The sequence below is a fragment of the Rattus norvegicus genome, chromosome 7 (genome assembly GCF_036323735.1).
Source record: "Rattus norvegicus strain BN/NHsdMcwi chromosome 7, GRCr8, whole genome shotgun sequence".
Lineage (NCBI taxonomy): Eukaryota > Metazoa > Chordata > Mammalia > Rodentia > Muridae > Rattus > Rattus norvegicus.
The window spans coordinates 94,205,631-94,226,082 of NC_086025.1; the positions used below are offsets into that span (position 1 = coordinate 94,205,631).

The following is a 20,452-nucleotide window of genomic DNA, read 5'->3' on the forward strand; positions in this document are numbered from 1 at the left end:
AGAGAGCAAGAGAGAGAGAGAGAGAGAGAGAGAGAGAGAGAGAGAGAGAGAGAGAGAGAGAGAGGGAGGGAGAGGGAGAGGGAGAGGGAGAGGGAGAGGGAGAGAGACAGACAGAGATAGACACACAGACAAACAGAGACAGACACAGAGAGAATGAACTAGGACTCATTTTAGACAAAAGACTTAGTCAAAGCACAGACTGAAGCACTCAAGGGTATCTTGCCATGACTTCAGTCTGGGTCAATGTATCTGATCCTCCGCAGAAACTCTACCAGAACCAGTGCTCACTGTAGAGCCCTCACCTCATCAGAGCTTTGAGCCTGGTTCAACGGTGCAGTTTCGATGTACCGCGCCCAAGGCTGGCCTACGCTCTGAGGCTGGCCTACGCTTTGGCCTGCATCTTGAAGACTTGTATGATCACAGGCTGCTCCAGACACAAAAGTCTTCTGGTAATGAAACTGTCTTCCAGCTGCGAAACGTCTCAGCCACAGACTCTGCCAGCTACAGCTGCATCTATACTGAACTGACGCCACCCTACTCAGGATCTGCTCCCAGCGACTTTGTGATTCTGAGGGTGAACGGTGAGCTGAGCATAGTCATGTGGATAGGAAGCCCAGTGGGGTGCTAGATAAGGGGGCAGAGGTTCTGCTGCGATCCTGTGTCGGTCCATCCCTTCTGGGTTGTGTCTTAATGAGGTATTGGACTTTGAGTTCCTTTGAGGACTTTGAAGGCAAGGCTTGGGACTCTGGTCTATTTCCCAGAGGCTAAACTGGCAGGTGTCAGGTAAAGCCACTTTCTAACATTTTGGCTTCACAATTTTCGTGTTCAGGGCGCTCTCTTGTGCTTCAGTTTGTCTGTGATGTGTATGTCAGCATCACTCATTTCAATGACTGCCTACTCTGGCCTGCTATCACCACAGGCTTGAGCTAATTTGTAACTTTATAGAGCCCTAGAGTTCCTAGGGACTATTTGTTCCTCTCATTTCCTCATCAAGGCCTCCCTGAATCAGAGGTCAGAGGTCATCCAGGGTGGGACCAAAGAGCCTCCAGCCAGGCTTAATTTTGACCTCAGACCTTTGAACTGCCAGAAGCAGTTTCCTAAAAGGTCTCTTCACCTCTCTGGGAAACCACAGAAGCCCTAGAACAGGTCAAAGCCTGGGAGATTCATAGCTCTTTTGATGCTGGAGGTTGTACACCTAGAGGAGGTAGAAACATTAAATGGATACCCAAGGAGCAAGGGTATAGGAAGATTCCTGGTGTCTAGTGCAAAAGGAGACAGAGTAAGCTCACCATCGGGCCTCATAGGAAATGATCCAAACTGAGTACCACTCCTTACTAACCCCCAGGGCCACCCCCGCCACCAAAGCTCCAAGCTCTGTGGACAGGTAAAGTGTTTGCTGGTCACGATGTTGTTCTACGCTGTCAGAGTGATGTAACCGGGGTCATCGTGGAGCTGCTGCGTGATGGCAAATTTGTGCCCTACAGGATACTCCGAGTACTGAACAACTACAGTGACCTGGGGCTGCATTCTGTAGGTCCCCAACATACAGGGAACTACACCTGCCGTTATACCTCCTGGTTGCCTGAGCCTGTCCAGTCAGAGCCCAGCAACCCTGTGGAACTCCTAGTAGAAGGTATGGCTTCTGGAGTGGTGGTGGTTGGGTTTTGCCTCTTGATCTTTCCTGGGCTATGCATTCTGGTTAATTGTGCAATCTAGCCTGGTATACAAAGGCCCTGTGGTGATTTGCTGAGTCAAGTCACCTACTTCTTTGTCTAGGAAACTGATGTAGCTGCAGACACAGAACCAAATGTTGTTCTTGGAAAGAGCAGAAGACAGATGGGCAGAACTCCTATTCTTCCTGCTGCAAAATGTATTTCCCTCAAACTCCCTCCACTTAATAAAGGTCAAACAAGAGTTTGTTTAAAACATGTCTTCCATTTCTGGGTCTGGGGAGGTTGCAGGTGGGAGCGGAGGTGCTTTCAGGACTGAGATTCTGGCTCTTTGAAGAGAATCGAGTCATGATTAGATTCTAAGGACAGAAGGGTGAAGGTCTCCCTTCTTTCCACACATCTCTCAAGATCCCCTTCTCTTGCCCTCTTGTGCCTGGCTATCTCATAGCTCCTGACCACTTCTTCCCCTTCCCGCAGGTGTGGATATGCAGCTTGAAGCTCTAACCAAGCCTATCTTAGCTTGGAAGGGTCTGTCCCTACCCTACCAGCAGGTTAGAAAATAATACATTAAATGTTCTGGCTGTGTTTTTATTTTTTACACTTATGCTCTGATGGATGGAATCAGGGTGTCTCCCAATCAATGCATTATCTGAAATGACTCAACTAGAAAAACAAAACAAAACAGAAAAACATCCTCAGAGCTAAACCAATCTTTTCTTCCCTTCAGGCCTCAGTGGAGCCTGAGACTGAGGCCTAAAGAATTGATCTCTGAGGCAGAACCAGGACCCTCAGCTTAAAACCAGACTGCTTCCCTGACATATACCTCATCCCCCAATGCTACTGGTACCCACAATAAACTCAGAAATACTCCATGTCTCCCTCTGACCACTGTTCCTTCAGTGCTTCTATTCAGAGGGCCCTTCTTCTCCTTACCATTCTTACTTAGATGATAAAATTTGAAGACTCATGCTTCAAATCTAAAGAATTAGTTCCTTCATGTATTTTTTCCCAACAAATTCTAATTGGAAGTTCAGAATAACAGAGCTCAATTTCGTTAGTGGCAATGGCAAAGATGAACAATATGTGGTCCCTGTTCTTAAAGAATATGAGTCCAGGACAGAGCAAATGGTAGTAAGTAAAAGCTCTTGCATTGTTTACAAGCATGAAAACCTGAGTTAATACTCGAGTCCACAATAAAAGCAATAAATAAGTAAGATGAGGTGGCGTGCTTCTGCGATCCCACAGTTCCTACAGTGAGATGGAGGGAAGACATGAGAATAGAACACCACCTATCTTGGAGAACAGAGAGACCAGGAAGGAGAAAGAGACATCCTGCATCAACATGGTAGGATATGATAACGAACTCTCAGAAGTCTATTTCTAACGGGCATGGACACAATCTTGCATACCCACACTCCCATATAGACATCTACTAATGAAGGAATGAATAAAGAGAGCTGTTAAGTATAAGAGACTGCAGAGCAAAATGCACTCATAGAGCAAGATGCAGATTAATAATTCTAAAGAGCTCACAGGGCCTGTGTCTTGAATACCTTAAGAACTTCATAATAGGTCAAAAGGGCTCTTAGGAGTTGTTGATGACACCTGACATAGCTGGAAATATGAAGGAGAAAATATGAATTCTAAAAGATAGCAACCATTTCGCCTAATGTCAGTATTCCCAATCTAGAGATGAGTAAACACTAAACACGTCTCCCAACTTGCAGAGTTAACAAACAGCAGAGCCATTTTCCATCCCAGTACCTATCAGCTCAAGTCACATCTCTTAATCATTAACTCAGCCTATCTTTAATTTGCCCTGTGAACCCAGCCACCAAGGATCCCAGGGATGACTTTTTGTTTATGTCTTGAGGCAGGATCTCACTATGTATCTCCAGCTGGCTTTGAACACCTGGCCTGCCTAATCCTCCTGCCTCAGCATCCACGTCATGAGGATTATAGCCATGTGCCACTGTGCCCAGTGCTACTGCGAAGATGTAAAAACCAGAAGAAACAGAGCGGGACAGCTATGAAATGTTCTGCACAGGGCCAAAGCCCCAAGCACAGAGAAGGTTTACAGAGGAAGCAGAGCTTAGGTTGAAGCTAGGAAAACACACTGATGGGATAGTCTTACCATAAAGCAGGTCTGTCCTAGTGTCCATGGAGAGCATGGCTGTGGTATGTGATAAGCAACCATGATTTGAAATTGCAACAAACGTGAGATGATTTCTAAATCTTTTGTTCAGTAGGGTAGTGTCCTTTGATGACATAATTTGTAAGTCTTCTCTTTTCATCTGTACAATATGAACGTTATCTACCTCACAGGGCTGCGATTAGGGTGAGATTATTAAACAATCAACAGAAGAGAACATAACCTGTTTCCTGGGACATCACATAAGTTGAATTCTCATGAATTTCCTCTATGCTTTCCATAGATTTTCTGCACTGACCAGAGCTTGTTACAGGCAGAATACAAAGAATGGGGTTCATCCTTAGGAGCCCAGGAAACAAGGAACCACCCATCCCCAGAAAAAAGAACAGTTAATTGTATCATTAATAATATTTAGCATAGTTCCAGTGCTTGCTCAAGCTAATTAATTCTGTTCCAAATCCTGGAAAACAATTGACTGGGTGTGTCAAAAAGAGCTCTATTTCTGAACTAGGGGTGAGGAGAAGCTTGTTCTCCACAACATCTGGTGAAGAGAGAAGCTTCATCACTGCTTCCTAGAGCCACGTTACCCTGGTCGAGAAGAGGCCAGTAAACACTGGTGACGATTAACCCTTAACCAAGTTTGTCTTTACATATAAGTACAGTTACCCAGGACAAAACAACTCAAGAAACCTCACTCTGTCATTTTCATTTTAAGAGACAGGATCAGGAAGTCACAGGGTTTGCTAAGCTAGTGTGATGGTTGGAGTAGGTTTTGTCTCTTTCCCTGGAATTTAGGATCACGCCTTTGTGCTAAGACACGATATGGCATTCAGATCCTCAATTCCACAGCCCTTTTACTCACTGCATTTTGCCAAGTAAAGTCTAGGAATGCTAATAAAACACAATGTCTTAGCCTATATAGCAGAGCATTGTTAACTATGAAAGACAGATCAGAAGAGAAGTCACAGAATAAAGGAAAATACTCAGAGTATAAAAATGCCAATGTGTGAATATAGTTTCTGTAGAAACCATGCTGAACTGTTTAGGACAATGTCGAGATGCACCAGCATTGAGGAAATGGCTGGCAGAATAAGACTCCATTCTCTAATCATGGTATGATCACTACTGCTTAAAATCAGAGCAGAGCTTGAAATCTATCAGCAAGAGACTCAAAATATCACAGGATCAGGTCTATTGACATTCTGTTGTAGGACAGGGGTCATCAGTTCCCCACTAGAGAGTCCAGCTACCATTCTCCTGTTCTCACTGCTTGGGCATTGCCAGAGTTAGACAAAATGGAAAGTTGACAGAGTGATAGTACTGATTTCACATGTTGTCACTATGTGAAGTTTTTTATTCACACAGCACTGAGTCACCCACGTGCCTTGAAGAATCCCTCACCCATGCTCCTTCTAATAAGCCCACACACTCATGGATTCAGAAGCTAAACTTGGAGGGGGCAACATCTGAGATTAGCTGTTGTTTAATCTGAAGGAAATGGGCATTTCTATATATCTTCCAGGAAAAGTCACACAGCTTTTGTCCAAGTACAGAAGAGATGTTTAGCTTCTTCACAACCAAGAAAAGCAAAGCACATGAGGAACCTGGCCATTGTTCCCTGAGAATCTGGGAGTTTCAATCTTCCTAACAAAGAAAGACAACTGAACTATTAATTCATAAGTACTATTCAATCATAAGTACAGTATTCAAACATATCCTACTTATTGGGAGTCAATAGATAACATGACACCCTCCATCTTTTCCCCGATAGTGTAATTATAAATAATACTGGAGCTATCCAATCACCCATGCCCAAACTTTGGAATCATCCCCAAATTTTCTTCTTTCTTCATTTCTATAAATCAGTTGCTCTAGATAATTCTAAATTCCTTTGGAGAGATGGACCATTCACTCCCTAGGAGCACCCTGTCACTCAGAGAGTAAGTCATGCATATTCTCTCCCATGATCCTCACAAAATTTTCTCAAACACAAATGTTACTCTGTTACCACCCAGTTACATACTCTTCTCTGATTCCTGGGAATTATTAGAGAAACAATAGCTAATGTCAACTGCTTACTATGTGTCAGTAATTAATGCCTTTATTAACTTGACTCATTAGCTCACTAGGTAAGTTTCATAACTGTTCTTACTTATGCTGGTCATTATCTGTTAACTGACAGGTTCATTCATGCCCACCAATGTTCTTGTTTATTCCACAAAAATATGTAGAATCCTATGAGCTGCATGTCCCAGAATCCTGTCTCAGCTGCCCTCTCTGGGGCTTTGCCATTATGAAGATACCAGAAATCCTAGAAATGGAAAAGTGGGTTTTTTCTTCATTGCTCATTTCCAGCTTTTTCTGAAAACTCTTGCAGTGGTAGGAGTTAAAGCAGCTTGTCTAGTATATACTACTACATGGGCTACCTGAGAGCAGCAGCAGCAGCACAAGCACAAGCACAAGCACAAGCACAAGCACAAGCACAAGCACAAGCACAAGCACAAGCACAAGCACAAGCAGCAGAAGCAGCCCCTCTCCCTCCAATAGTTCAACATCGTTAAGTGCCCCAAGCCTCTTCTGAATGCTGAGCCATACTCCCTGACCTAAATATAAAGGCTCCATCTCTCTTTAACTTCTGTATCTCTATCCAAGCATTTTGACTACTTATCACCATTAAATCTTGCTTTGCTGGAAATATCTGCAGGGCCTCATACATTTTTTTCACTGGGCACCAATTACTCATTTAATGCACTGAGAGGTTAGGTAACATGTTCCAAAATAAACAGCTTTAGGGTAACCTAAAGCCTAATTAAAACTGGACTTAACCCAGATAGTAAATCAAGCTAAGCAAATTGCAGAAAGAATCACTATTTTCCTCCATCAACCTATAGCACACAGTTGAGTGGAAGGTTGGCGTCTCAGACAGGATTGTTTGGTGGTTAGCATTGCTAGTAAATGGATGAGCGTACATCTCCTGCACAACCGTTGTTCAGAACACTGCTGTGACCTGTAGCTGCAGTGGATGTTGGATCTGTGCATAAATAATAAACAAATGAAAATGCTCCAAGTCTAGAACAAATCATCCAGGGGAGTGACTTTCTCCCTGACTTTATACTCCTGCTCCAAGACCCAGAGCCTGAATGCTCACATCCATTATATAGTATAAGCAGACAACAAATACTTGTTAAACAAATTAATCACAAAACCAATCAAATGCACAGTCAGTCACACAATTGCCTAATGGTGTTGACAAATCCACCTGATTGATAAACAGTTTTCCCGGAATAAGGTGCAAAACCAAACCATTCCATTTTCCTCAAAAACAAAGGCCTGTAATAGAACAGCCCATGAATAATTAGACATTAATGTCTCTAACTGGGAAAAATGTAACTCAGTCAGTCTCAGGGGACCTCCTGTATGAACAGGGTTTCCCTGCATTAGGGATTCTAACCTCTTGTTTATAACTGGAGCCCACAAATAATCTACTGCTAAAAGAGAAAAAATCCATTAATCTCACAATTCAGTGAGTAATTTTATATTTTGAATAAATACAAAATAAAGAACATTAAGGCAGGAAATAAATCAGATATGCTGTAATTAGTTTGAAAGAGGAAGATTTTGCTGCCTAACTCTTTCCACAACTCTAGCCTCATCCATCAATGTAAAGTGCATTGGATGACATGGAGATTTTCCATTCCTTTTTCAGACTGAATTAGTCAGTTGATCTGAATGGTAATTTGACAGGATGCTGAAGGGTGAACATGAGGGATGGGGTTATAACAGAGGTGGAAGAAAATGCTTAATAAAGTTTGGTGATGCTCCTGGTCTGTGCTTATGACCCATTAGCCTGTGTTGTAACTCTTCCCTCATTTCTTTCTTTCTTTTCTCTTTTAGGAGCTCTAAACTCTCATTAGAATATGAGAATGATCCTATGCATTTTCTAACAAATCTTTACAAATTTTAAAAGCTCAGCCTGAGACACGGACAGATTGGCTTATGTTGGGTCACCAAAATCAACTGGAACTCCTCGACCCAACTCCTGGGAACATGACCCGAGCCTTGTGCCACAGAGACCAACAATGACAGAAGTGAAGGCAGAGTGGCAAGACTGTTCCTTGCTGAAGGCAGGTTTGATCTTCACTGCTATTTCTGTTCTGGGTGGGAGCCTCCTGTGTACTCATGATATGGATGGCTGGGTCTTCCTTTCCTAGGATCAACATTCTGTGTGCTGTTCAGACAGTCCTCTCTCAATCCTAAGCCCTCCTTAAACTTTGGTTCAGGATACAGGCTTTCGTCTGCTTTCTAGAGCTTTTATTTTCTCTTTTCCCCACGTTGACACATCCTAAAAAGAGGAAAATTTTCTAGAATCGTTAAAAGTAACTGATTCTGTGGCAGTAGAGGTAGAATAAGAAGCCTCTGGCTGGTTTATGTACCTTGAATACATCCATTTCCTAGTATAAGCCCAGAGAAGGTTATGGGGGAGCAAAGGGAAAACAAAGAAATAATACATACAACGTGCTTCCATCAATGAAGAACCAAAGCAAGCAAACAAACAAAAACACAATGATGACAGGTTCTTACAGAATAAGGTAAGGGATAACATTCCCAAATAATGTACATTATTTCATGTTCTTGTACAGGAATTTGAATAATTCATAATTAATAATTTGGGTTACAGAACCCAGGGTGTTTGTGCTCTCTGGCTTGGAGTTATAGCCCAGCCCTATGCAAGACTTTTCTATTACATTTTGTGACAGATGTGTATTACATTCATAACAAAAAAACAACACATAGCTACTACTTTGAATAGAAAGTAATACACATAAAGAATTGCCCTGCCTACTTGAGAAACAGTTTATTAAATGATATCCAAGTGTTCTCTGTTGGCATGTAAATACTTTCCTGTTGTGAGGGGCCTAAAACCCCCAAGTTTTTGTAGACTACTTTGTTTGCTTTCTTTTAACTACAAGTTTTCAAGGAGAGATGTGGGAGGGTGGGCTTTGTGCTGTTTTCACAGGTCTGTATCTCAAACTTCCTTTGTGAGTCAGGAAAGGAGCATGTATTAAGACTCTCCAAGTCTTGGCTATTTGTTGAATCATATTGACTATTCTCTGTTGAAACATGGTTCAAGATCAGGGTTGTGTGAAAAGAATTCTGAATGCTTGTGACTAAACTCCAAGAAAACATGAGAGTCCTGTGACTTCCGTTTCCTCAAAACTATGGAACTGTTCTCAGAATGTGTTTTCGTGCTTTTTCCAAATGTAGCTGATAGGAATGAGTTTGCTTTAGATTATTCATTAAACTGGTCATTGTTGTTTGTTTATATGCATCTGTGAGAAGACATGCTTTTGGCATGTGCAGCTTCTCTGCCAGGTACAGTTTACCCTTGTGTTTACACACTTTATGAGGTGTCCCTCCTAACCCCCAGAGTAAAAATTATGCTCTGACTGAAGTTGGCTATTGCATGAGACATTAGTCCACTGTGTTTTTTAATCCCTTCTCTAAGGTCACACTACCTCTAAAATTGTGAGAAACCCTGTTTACTTATCATCCCAGCTCTGAAACATGTATGTGTGACTTCTGTTATTTCAGAAGAAGTTCAGTCAGATATTTTTCTGGGCCAAGGTTAGTGAAGATGGGCAGTAGTAAGTGAAGAGCAGAGCGAATTCACTTCTGATCTCTCATCTGCTCCTGCAGGGACACGAGTATCTCACCACTGCCTCAGAGTGTTGGTATGGGCCTTGGGATCTCACCACATGAGCTCAGTGAATGATAAAGTCAGTACAGAACTAGTAAAGTAAAATTGAAGTTACTGTGCAGCTTCTAACCTCATACAATCAATGTTCCTTTTAAAATAAAAAACATGTACCCAGACATGGACTAAGATAAGACAATGATATAAAACACAGAGAGGATCTGGTCACTACAGGGTAAAGAGAGAGTTTTAGTCAGACATTTCCTCCAGATCTCTCCAATGGAACCAATCCTTGATCTTCAACTTCCACCCTCCAGGATTCTGAGAGAAAAAACAAACTATTGTTTGAGTCTTTCCTTTGATGGCATTTTGCTATGGAAATTCTATCAACTCAAGAGGACACATAAATGTCACTTTTGGTGGTAGAAAGATGCTTTTAGGAGCACAGGGGATTTGGGGTAATAAGTGTAGAAGCTGAGGCTCAAAGACAGCTGGAAGAGTCATGTTTAGGATGTGGGTTCTATGAAGTTGGTTTGCTTTCTGCCTGTACCAGCCCTGCTTCCACAAATAGATCTGTGGGCACAAATTATTCAGAAGCATGCTCATCGAATCCAGAAATGCATTATTTAATGCTTTGCAACAGATGCACCTTTTAAATTCAGTTTGGGTTTGGGCCAAAATTACAATATTAAATTTTAATATTCAAACAGGAGCATGGCTTTCCATTTCTTGAACATACACCCACTTTCTCTTCCCGAATAGGCAGGGGGAAAGGGGAATGGGATGAGAGAAGAGTAAACTGTGACTGATGTCCAGATCTCTGCATCTAAGTGGCCAAATCACCTCAAACCAATCACTTCCTTGCTGGAGAGTGTTGTCCCCTGTGTGGGCCTGCATATTCTTCAAGGCCCCTTCAGCTGATTGCAATCTCAAACCTGTGTGTCTCACAGAGTCGAGAAAGGAGAATGAAGAACAACAGACAGCCGAGCAGGAATTCCCATTGGACCACTACCATTGTCACAACTGGGGTGGGTTTTGGAGCACCAAGAAACTGAACATTGTTCAGCACTGATAGGTAAGTGCCATGGACAGGCTCTCTGAGGCATCTAAAAATGCAGTGCAGGAAAATGTCATAGTGACTGCTCTCCAGTTTCTTCTGTAAACGACAAACTGTAAACATATCATCTAGTCAACATTAAAGATTTCATGACTGCAAAAACCTTACATTACTTCTTCTGCTTCTGGGGCTGCTTATGTGTGATTGTGTGGGAGCATGTGGACATGCACATATGTGCCTTGGTTCTCCGAGCAAGTTCCTAGTATTTCTTTGGGATAATCGTACTTTGGAAAGTAGGCTTTTTAGCATTGATATTTTTTTCTGCTCTAAAAGCTACCTCTGGATTCCTTTTGTTGGCAAGAGCACACACTTATATCATTTCTTCTTCCCTTCAAAGGGACGATTTCCCCTCTATGCATCCCCACTGACATCTACCTAAGGGTCCTTTGCCAGAACTTGACAATAATTGAACGGTCAACAGTTGACCAATTTTCCTGGCTCCCTTCTTGATCAACTCCGCCAATCAAATTGTGCAGAGTATAAAATAATGTGTTAGATGTAAAATGCCCCCCCCACAGACTTATATACTTGGTTCCCAGGGTTGACTTATAGTCTTGTGATAGATTTTAGCATTGGAGCTGGTCTCACACCTGTCTATGTGAGACAGGTCTAGAGGTTTATAGTCTAATGCTAGTTCCTGTTGTGTTTCTGTTTCCTGATCTGTCCTGATGCAAGTGAGCATCCTCACTCTTTGCAGTCACAGATGGGAGCCTCTCCACATCTAGCTTCTTTCTCCATAATAGGCTCATAACCCATGAGCCACACTGACTTTTAGAGTTGCTTCTTGTTAGACATTTGATTGAACCATAAGAAGAGTAACCAATGCCAGTATTTTATTCCTGAATCATCAGAAGGGTTCTGGGACCTGGCAATGGAAAAGAGACCTTTCAGATGACACAAAATTTGGTTAAAAATGATTTTATTCTTAATCCTTTAGTGGGGTGGCTAGTTGGCCATATAGTGTAGCTTAATCAAGGAAATTTTATTCCATGGTCCTTAAAAAAGTCTTCAAGGCTAAAAGTGTAGCAATTCTGCTCAGGATGGAAATAAAAGATAACTCTTTTTTAGGGAGTGGACATATCTACCACATTATACTTCTGCAGAAGACTGAAAAACCTTTGGTATAGAACTCCGTAGTGGAAGGATTTGACTCTTTTCCAGGCTGGCTACCTGGTTACCTGGTGTCTTCTGAGCATGGCAAGACCACTGTAGTCATAAAGTCACAGCAACTATGGCTGCCTATATAAGATCCGCACATGATCAAGATAGTTAATACCCAAGCACTGAAGGAAGGAAGAACAACTCAGGAAATCCCTCTCCTAAAAGAGAAGCCACTGACAATTAATGCTCCTGTGGGAGGAATATCTCTGTCATTCCTCTTTAAGGCCATTGCTCCTGGTAGGTCAACCATGCTCCAGTGGGTGGCCCACAACCAGAAGGTCACGATCAGCAAAAATCAGAGTTGATGAGTTATTAAATTTTAAACCTAAGACACCAAGTTGTTGGGGTGTAAAGATGGGGTGAACTTTAGAGGAGTTAAGGAGAATAGTGGGGTTATGAATAGGAGGAAAATATATTGTACAGATTTGTCAAGGAATTATAAAAAATATTTGAAAAACAATCACTACCTACATTTTGGGAAATCATATTGAATTCTATGAAAGCTACTTACCTCTGCTATTTCATTAAATATAATAGATACCTGTGGTGGTTTGAATCAACACTGAATCTCTCATTGCCTTGGGCATTTGAATACGTGGTATCTAATTTGTGGTACCGTTTGGTTAGATTTAAGAGGTGTAGCATTGCTAGAGTGAGTATGTCCATGGGATGAGGCTTTGAGAGCTTATAGACTCTTGACATTTCTAGGTAGCTCTCCTGCTTTGTGTTTTTGATTCAAGGTATAAGTCCTCAGTTTCCTGCCCTTGCCACCAAGTCTTCCCTTCACCATAAGGGCTCTCACCATATGGCTGAGCCATAAGGCCAAATAAACTATTCTATAAATTGACTAGGTCATGATGTTTTATCACAGTAATAGAAAAGTAACCAATACATCACTTAATGTTAATAGGTAGATGTCAAACCCAGTACTGTTTGAGCAAGGCCTGTCATTCAGTATCAACTTTTGACTCATATCATCAAGAAACAACTACTTGTAACCTCTGTATGTTCCATGCACTGTTTCATGTCTTCTGTCATGAACCTGTCACAGCAGGTTCATGGTACAGGTATCACCATTAACCTCATTTGTGTGAAGACACTGAGGGTCAGAAATGTCTGTCAACTTCTGCTAAGTCATACAATTGACAAGTATTGAGGCTAAGTTAACCCTGAATTTATAATCTTAAAACTCAAGAATTTTGATCTCCCTTGTCTACTGCCTCAAAGAGAAGGGGGGTTCTATTTACATGTCTGCCTTCTCAAGGGTTATCACAGTAGCCCAGAGTGGGGTATAGTGTCTCCTCCTATAGAAACAGTCTGCTGAATTTACTAGTGCAACAATACAGGACATCTAGAACTAAACAGAGAAGGAAGACTAGAATCTAAACTACAAGTTTAAATGTTGAACTAAACTGGCTGCATATTTGATAACACGAGGTATTTCTGTTGTATTAGTTTCCTGTTGCTGCTACAGCAAATTACCATGTGTTTAGTGGCTTAAAGCATTGCCATTTTATTACTTTAGGGTTTCAGAGTCTGAAATAGTTAAGTTGGATAAATAAAATGGTATCAAGTAGGATATATATGTAAAACTTATATATATAATATGAACTATATATAGTCTATCTTTTCCAACCTTTGAAGGTTACCTCTGTTCTTTGGCTTGTGACTCCTTCTCTTATCTTCAAAGTCCATGATACTGGACCAAGTCCTTATATACCCATTTCTAGGGCTCTACCATTCTGTTATCCTCTTTCCCCATTAAGGATCAACTTTATAAGATTATATTAGGCTAACCTGGATAATCCAGGATCATTGCCTTATTTTAAGTTCTGTTGCTTATGAATTAGAATTATATCTCTAATCTTAATTCTCCTCTGTCATGTAGAATGACATATTCAGATCCAGGGACTCTTTTTAGAGATACATTATTCTGTATGCTAAAACTAATTCTTAGGTGAAAAGGAAGACTAAGAACCATCTTGTGGGTTTTTTTTTCAGTTTCTTTCATAGGCCTACAGTGTATAATTTACAAATGGACACATATAACACTTGAATTCCTTTTTAAGTGATGCACAGAATCAATGTGCTATTGCTGTGAAGAGATGCCACGACCAAAGAAACACTTATCTAGGAAAACATTTAATTGGGGGTTTGCTTACAGTTTCAGAGGCTTAGTCTTATCATGGCAGGGAGCTTTATGGTAGGAGGAGTGGTGCTAGAGAAGTAGCAAAGAGTTGTATCCTTGTGTGAAGGCTGAAAGAGAAAGATGAACTCAGGCTTGAATGGGTTTTTGCCACTTCAAAAGCCCAACCCAACACTATCTCCAACAAGGCCACACCTCCTAATCCTTCTAATCTGATTAAAGAGTTTCACTCCCTGGTTGGAATACATTTACATATTTTTATAATAAAAGTCAAATAACAGAAAAGAGACATCACAGTAGTGATAATCCTTGGCATATTTCTGTAACTCTAGGTACTAAGGACCCATATGGTCCCATACAGCCAATGAAGAAAGTCCATTTCACACAAGGAGCCTGATGGTTTGATAAATTAAATGACCTTCCAGCTACACTGGGAAGCAGGATCTGAATCTACAGTCCCTTTGATACAAAAGCCTATGATCTCAATGACTATTTCGATTTAAATCAACAAACATGGGTTAAAAGCTGATACCAAGCTCTGGTAAGGGGTGGATATTAGGAAGATAGAAAGCTTGATCTTAAGGAAAACAGATCAAAGTCCCATAAAATATTTGTTAGATGGCAGTTCTGGCCTTGGCTTAGCCACTTACAAAAGAAGAAAGGTAGATTATCCCAGTCTCTTCATCTATATGATAAGATCATGAAATAGCTTTAGCTAATCATGGTAGAAAGATCATACGCAGTCACTTAAGCCAAAGTCATTACGATTTAAAGGGGGGAGGAGGAGTTGGTAAGAAAGAAGCAAATGCAATTCCTGTTAGGACAGTGTGGAAATAAAATGTTCTTAGGAGCGATTATAGCAGAGTATAATAATTTATATGAAGATCTATGAAAACATCATCACATTCCTATGCTAAAAAAGAATTCCTGTATTCTACAATTCTTAAAGTATTAATAATCCCCTCACATTAAAAAGAAGATTATTTGAATATTTCCATTCCATTCTGCTGAGCATGCTGGCTTTTTTTTTTTTTTTAATGAAGGGGTCTCATGTATAGAAAAGCTGACCCTCACAGCAGCTTTTAAAAAGCTTTGAATCCACCTTGACGTGCACATGCTGGAGTCTGCACAGGTCTTTCACCCATGGGGAATTTAGAGTGAGAAGAGTTTCAAACACTATAACTTGGATACTACAGGCATCTAATCTCTACTTAGCTAAAAATGTGTCCCTTAGCCGTGTATGAGACACGCCTTCCATTTTCACACAGAAGTTACAAATGACAAAAGGTGGACGTGTCAATTAGAGTTGTGATTAGTTTAGTTGGTCAAAGGCACTGGGACAGAGAAACACTATCAGCAGTCACTGGACTTTAGCATCTAGCCAGCAGAGGGTGGAAGAGAGAGGACTTGACCCAGGATGCTACACCCATGATCATCAGGATATATGTCCCCTGTCCATATCCCAGTTGTAGATTAGTCTTCTAGCTGCTGCTGGCTACAAAGAAATCTGGGAAATGAAGTCTAGCTCTGTGTCTAGGAACAAGTGGAAAACAGCTTTTAGGAACACTTGACTACCTCCACCACAAAGACTAAGGGAGGAGAAATATTTTTAAAAACTGGTAAGGCTTCTAAGCATGCCTGAAAGAGAGAATGTGAGAAAAGAAAGGAAAACAGCAGAAGGGTGTCTGAAGGAGTTGGGAATGAGTAGTGTTGTGTGGCCTCCATTCTACTGTGTGTAAAAATATCTCTGATCAGTCCCCTTGTTCAGTAATGACTGTCCATGAGTAGACCCATTTGGAAAGAATGAGAACAAAGCTAACATGCAGGCTGCACAAGGGATAATTTTGAAAACGTGCGCTCTCCTTTCAATTATTATTCCACGTGTCAGAACATGAATGACACTCTTTTTGGAGTATTGCTTCTATGGCAGACTCCCAGCCTTTCTCCCAAAATATCGGAGTCTCTTTGTAAAGGGAATGTTACCAGTTGAAGGCCCTAAAAGCAGCACAGTCAAGACTAAGACTCTGCTTATAAATGCAATTGTCTCATGTTTTACAAATGGAGTGAAATATGAGACAAGAAGAAAGTGAGCCCTAATCAGCTCAGGAACTGGCAAAGAATCTTCTTTTTATCTCCTGTCTACTGCATACTCGTCCTGTCTAACTAAATCCCCCCTAAGCCCTCAGTACAGTGAATGCTTGTCCATTTACAGATAAGGAAACATAATTATCTGAAAGACATAGACAGGACTAAGAATCCAAACTGCTGATAATATCAAGAAAAACAACCAAATAACTTCTTTTAGTGTGCCCCGGAGAAGACACAGAACATCACCTCGGGTACTATAACCTTGGAGGCAAGCAAACTGTAGGCAAGGAACCAAGCAGGAATATTGGAGGATGTGGAATGCAAAGTAAGAAGGAAAGGTATGTGATTTAATCTTGTTTGTCTTAGCTATTGTACACTTGGCTAGTGTTTACTCATAAGCATCCTACAAGTCTTGAATGTCCCTCCTCTCTCCCTGTGTTTATCTCAAGCCTATCCATCTATCACTTATACACCACTGATTCTTGGTTATAAATTTGTCTTACATGGACTCCAAGAACTCCTAAAAGAGAGCTTATATTTTGTAACCTTTACATCCTTTACAATCTTTAAAGCCCTTATATGAGAAGACAACTTTCCTGGTTTGCCAGGAGCTGGCCCAGTTCTAGCTCTCAAAATCATTTATCCAGGAAAATCTTCACTACTGGACAATTAATAGTTCTGAAATCTTTATTTCCTACATCTTATAAGAGATGCTCTCCTCTACCCTGAAAAGAACGATTGGTGGTACATACTTTCTAGGTTGAATGAAGAAAATGAAATAAAAGGAAGAGAACATGACTCCTAATGTATGGGGAAGATATTTTTTAAAGCTTAAGATTCAATCTGTAATGTAATACCTCTATCTTATTCTGATGTCAATTAAAAAACAAAAGAAAACAAAACCCCCACCAACCACCACGAAAACAGGCCAACTAAGATCGTAAGAGAACCAAAAAGCACTTCAAACATCCATCGTTGAAGAGCAGTTCCTCTCTCCTGGTGTCTTCAACTGCCTCTTCTGCGTACTTAGGTATAGCACATTCTTTCCGCAGATGAACGCGTCTCGGAACAATAAGTTCTTCAGCTGTCTGTTTACATACTCCTCTATCTGTTCCAGTGCTATATTCATGTAGCCATCCAGGCAGGCCAGGACCCCTCGATAATCCACGCCAGAGTTTAATTTCGCAACTGGCCGCCTGATGATCCGCTTTAAGAAATCACTGGGGTTTGCTTCCGCAGACTCATTTTTTTTTTTAGTTCTTTTTTTTTTTTTTCGGAGCTGGGGACCGAACCCAGGGCCTTGTGCTTACTAGGCAAGCGCTCTACCACTGAGCTAAATCCCCAACCCCGCAGACTCATTTTTAACTGTCTTCGGAGACAGGAAACCTGAGTTCTAATCTCCTCTGCTACTTAATTAGCAGCTCGGGTAACTCATCACCATTTCATCTGTCATGGCCCGGGGCTCATCTTTCAGCCGAATCCGGAGCCCTCACAGGCCAGGCCTCGGTGGACACTCGCACAGAAAACAGAAACCGCCTGGGGAAGATTTTTATTGTGGATATAAGAGGAAATGCAGGTAGAGGGAAGAATCCAGGCTGAACATGGCCAGAAGACTAAGCCAGACAACTAGAAGAGAGAGGGAGAGGGAGAGCAAAAGAGGAGCTGCCCACTCTGAGGGGCAGCTCTGACAGAGACCAAGAAACCAGGATAACCAAAATAGCTGAGTTATATAGGGATCAGGTGAGGAAAAGGAAGGCAGAAGTCCTGGGAGGAGAAGTTTAGCATAGGGGTTGGGGTGTGAAGTGCCAAGTGAGACTTGTCCTGGGTTTGAGACCTAACACAGATTTTTACCTTTCCTCCCAATCTTTCAATCGGTCAAAGCCAATCCCACTAGGAGTTGATGTCATTGTCAGAAATAAGGATCGATCATGTCAGTGGGCTGTTAACACCCACCAAAGCTTGATGGAGTGGAGGGATCATCTTTTACCTTTAAATATTATGTAAAAAGCTCCAGAGAGACTAGGAATCCTTAGAAATTAGCATGTTCTCCCCTGGCCTGCATTGCTCCTAAGACAAGAGGATGAAAGGAAAACCAGGACTAGAAGCTGAGGTAAGACACACTGGGGTGAGCTGGGGCAATATTCTCAAGAGCCGTGAGGCCATGAATGTTGTGGATCATAACCCGAGACTGCTAACTCAAATGAGGCCCCAAAGTAAATTAGCTGCAGAAATGTCAGAGTCTGAAGCAAGACCACAGCAGTAGGACATGCGTAGGGGGAAAGCTTATGGGGCTCAAATCTGAACTTTAAGAGAAAGAGAAAAAAATATAGCCATTACCTCCCTGGCTTAAAATTTCATTTTAGGGTTTTATTACTTTAGCTGACCACCTATAATAAAGCTTGTCTGTCCCTGTTACTTGCGTTAGGGTGCTGAAATAGAGCTCAGAATGGATGTCACAGGAGGGCATTTATCACATGCTGCTGTTTCCAGCTCTGCTCTGAGCTCACAGACAGATGGCACCTGGCTGTCTTCTCAGTGTGACAGACCTCTAGCAGCACTTCCTTCGATAAAACCATGGTGGCTTCATGGTGTTTTGAGGTGTGAGCTCATCTAAACCTGCTTACCTTCCATAGCACCCCTCTTCCACTAGCCTTCTCTGGTGGCAGCTGGGGTGGTAGGGATGTGTTTCAGAGCTCTATCCTCTAGGTTTTGGCAAGGACAAAGATGCAGTTCAGTCCATCGCATTCTATTCGGAATTCCAGAGGTTTCCTGCTGTGATCAATGGTAAACTTCGTGTGTAGACATATTCCTGGTTTTGGGCATTGTGTTTTTACTGAGAGGGCATATGGGAGATGTCTTCATTAGGGTTTTATTGCTGGGAAGAGACAACATGACCATGGCAATATTTATAAAGGAAAACATTTAATTGGGGCTGCTTTATAGTTTCAGAAGTTATATGAAACAGAAAATATGGCAGCTTGCAGGCAGAAATGATGCTGGAGGAGCTAAGAGTTCTATATCTTGACCCACAGGCAGCAGAAGGAGATTATGTGCCACACTGGGTACAGCTCCAGCATAGGAGACCTCAAAGCCAACCCCCACAATGACACATTTCTCCAACAAGGTCACACCTCCTAATAGTGCTACTCTCTATGAGCCGAGCATTCAAACACTAAGTCTATGGGGGTGATTCCTACTCAAACCATCACAGGATATCATGAGGTTTTAATCAACATTTCATTTGAGGATGATTTTAAATTCACTAGGCAATTGTAAAGAGAGCACAGCGGTTATATACAAGCCTTTTACCTAAGATTGTCTTTTGTTAATAGTTCCGTTTTCATGATGCATTCGGCAGAGCTGGGAAACCCACCTTAGTAATCCATTTTATGTTAAGTCTAGGCTTTCTTTGAACTCACTACTGAAATGATCCTACAGGAGATAGCTATTGACAACCACACCAATTCAGCCAAGTAAAAGTTTTAGATTCCTTTTCCAATCAAGAATGGGTTTGTGCCTCGGAAAAGTCTCTTGGTGCCCAAGCTCAGGGATATAGAGTTTTTAATTTTTCAAGGCAAAACCCACAAAGACCATAATTTACATCAAAGTTAGATGAGGGTCAGAATAACCTTGAAACGCTTGTTCCGAAGCATAGTAATTATTTCAGACATAACATGCAGATCATTTTTGACTCATATCTTTCAAAGTTGCTTTAGGTTACTTTAATTATTTTTGGTTAATATATCTGGACCATGGTCAAGGGCACAGAACTCTCAAATGTGTTGCCAAGGTAGATGTGACCATTTAGGGGACAGGTAAAGGGGGCTGGGAAGGGTCTATGCAAGCGCAAAATGAAGTCGAACAAAATGACATTGCCTTAGTCATTCAGTCATATCACTAGTTCTCCATAAGTGATCCCCTTCGGTGCTAAAATTAAACTCAGGATACCAAATGACATCTAGAGGCCAAGTCTCACAAGCATCCTCTGGTCTCTGATGGCATCTCAGACTTTGCTTGTTTCTCACCACTCTGCCACCTTTGGAAGGGTACAGGTCACTGGGTGTTCTTCAAGTAAAGTTTCTCTGATGGAACAAACAAACAAACAAACAAACAAACAAACCACAGGTTTGATTCAGCAATGCATAGCCTGCGTATTTATTCTATTTTGACATAGTGATCTGCAGTATATGTAGGTGCCTCTCTCTTTTCTGTGAATTATTATCCATTTTGTCTTTGAATTTTATGTGTATGGATATTATTACGGTTCTATCACCAGACTCACTAGTACTCAAAAACATTTAACCCAGAGGAAAGTATGTTCAAGTCTAGATTCACATTCTGGCAATAATTTGGACCTTGAGTAGATCCTTTAATTACCCTGTGTCTTGAAATATTCCTTTGAGGGAGGAAAGATAAACCCTGA

The 20,452-nt window shown here is 41.4% G+C and overlaps 1 protein-coding gene and 1 pseudogene across 1 annotated transcript in view; one reads left to right on the forward strand and one right to left on the reverse strand.

Annotated features, from left to right (window-relative positions):
• The window catches only part of A1bgl1 (alpha-1-B glycoprotein like 1), a 3,725-nt gene extending 1,298 nt beyond the window's left edge, over positions 1 to 2,427 (forward strand). Inside the window, exons 3-6 of the mRNA XM_039080610.1 lie at positions 264 to 581; positions 1,346 to 1,633; positions 2,148 to 2,221; positions 2,398 to 2,427. Of these exons, the coding sequence (XP_038936538.1) occupies positions 264 to 581; positions 1,346 to 1,633; positions 2,148 to 2,221; positions 2,398 to 2,427 (710 nt within the window). The remainder of the gene's footprint in view (positions 1 to 263; positions 582 to 1,345; positions 1,634 to 2,147; positions 2,222 to 2,397) is intronic.
• The window catches only part of LOC134479736 (U6 snRNA-associated Sm-like protein LSm6), a 64,830-nt pseudogene continuing 44,378 nt past the window's right edge, over positions 1 to 20,452 (reverse strand).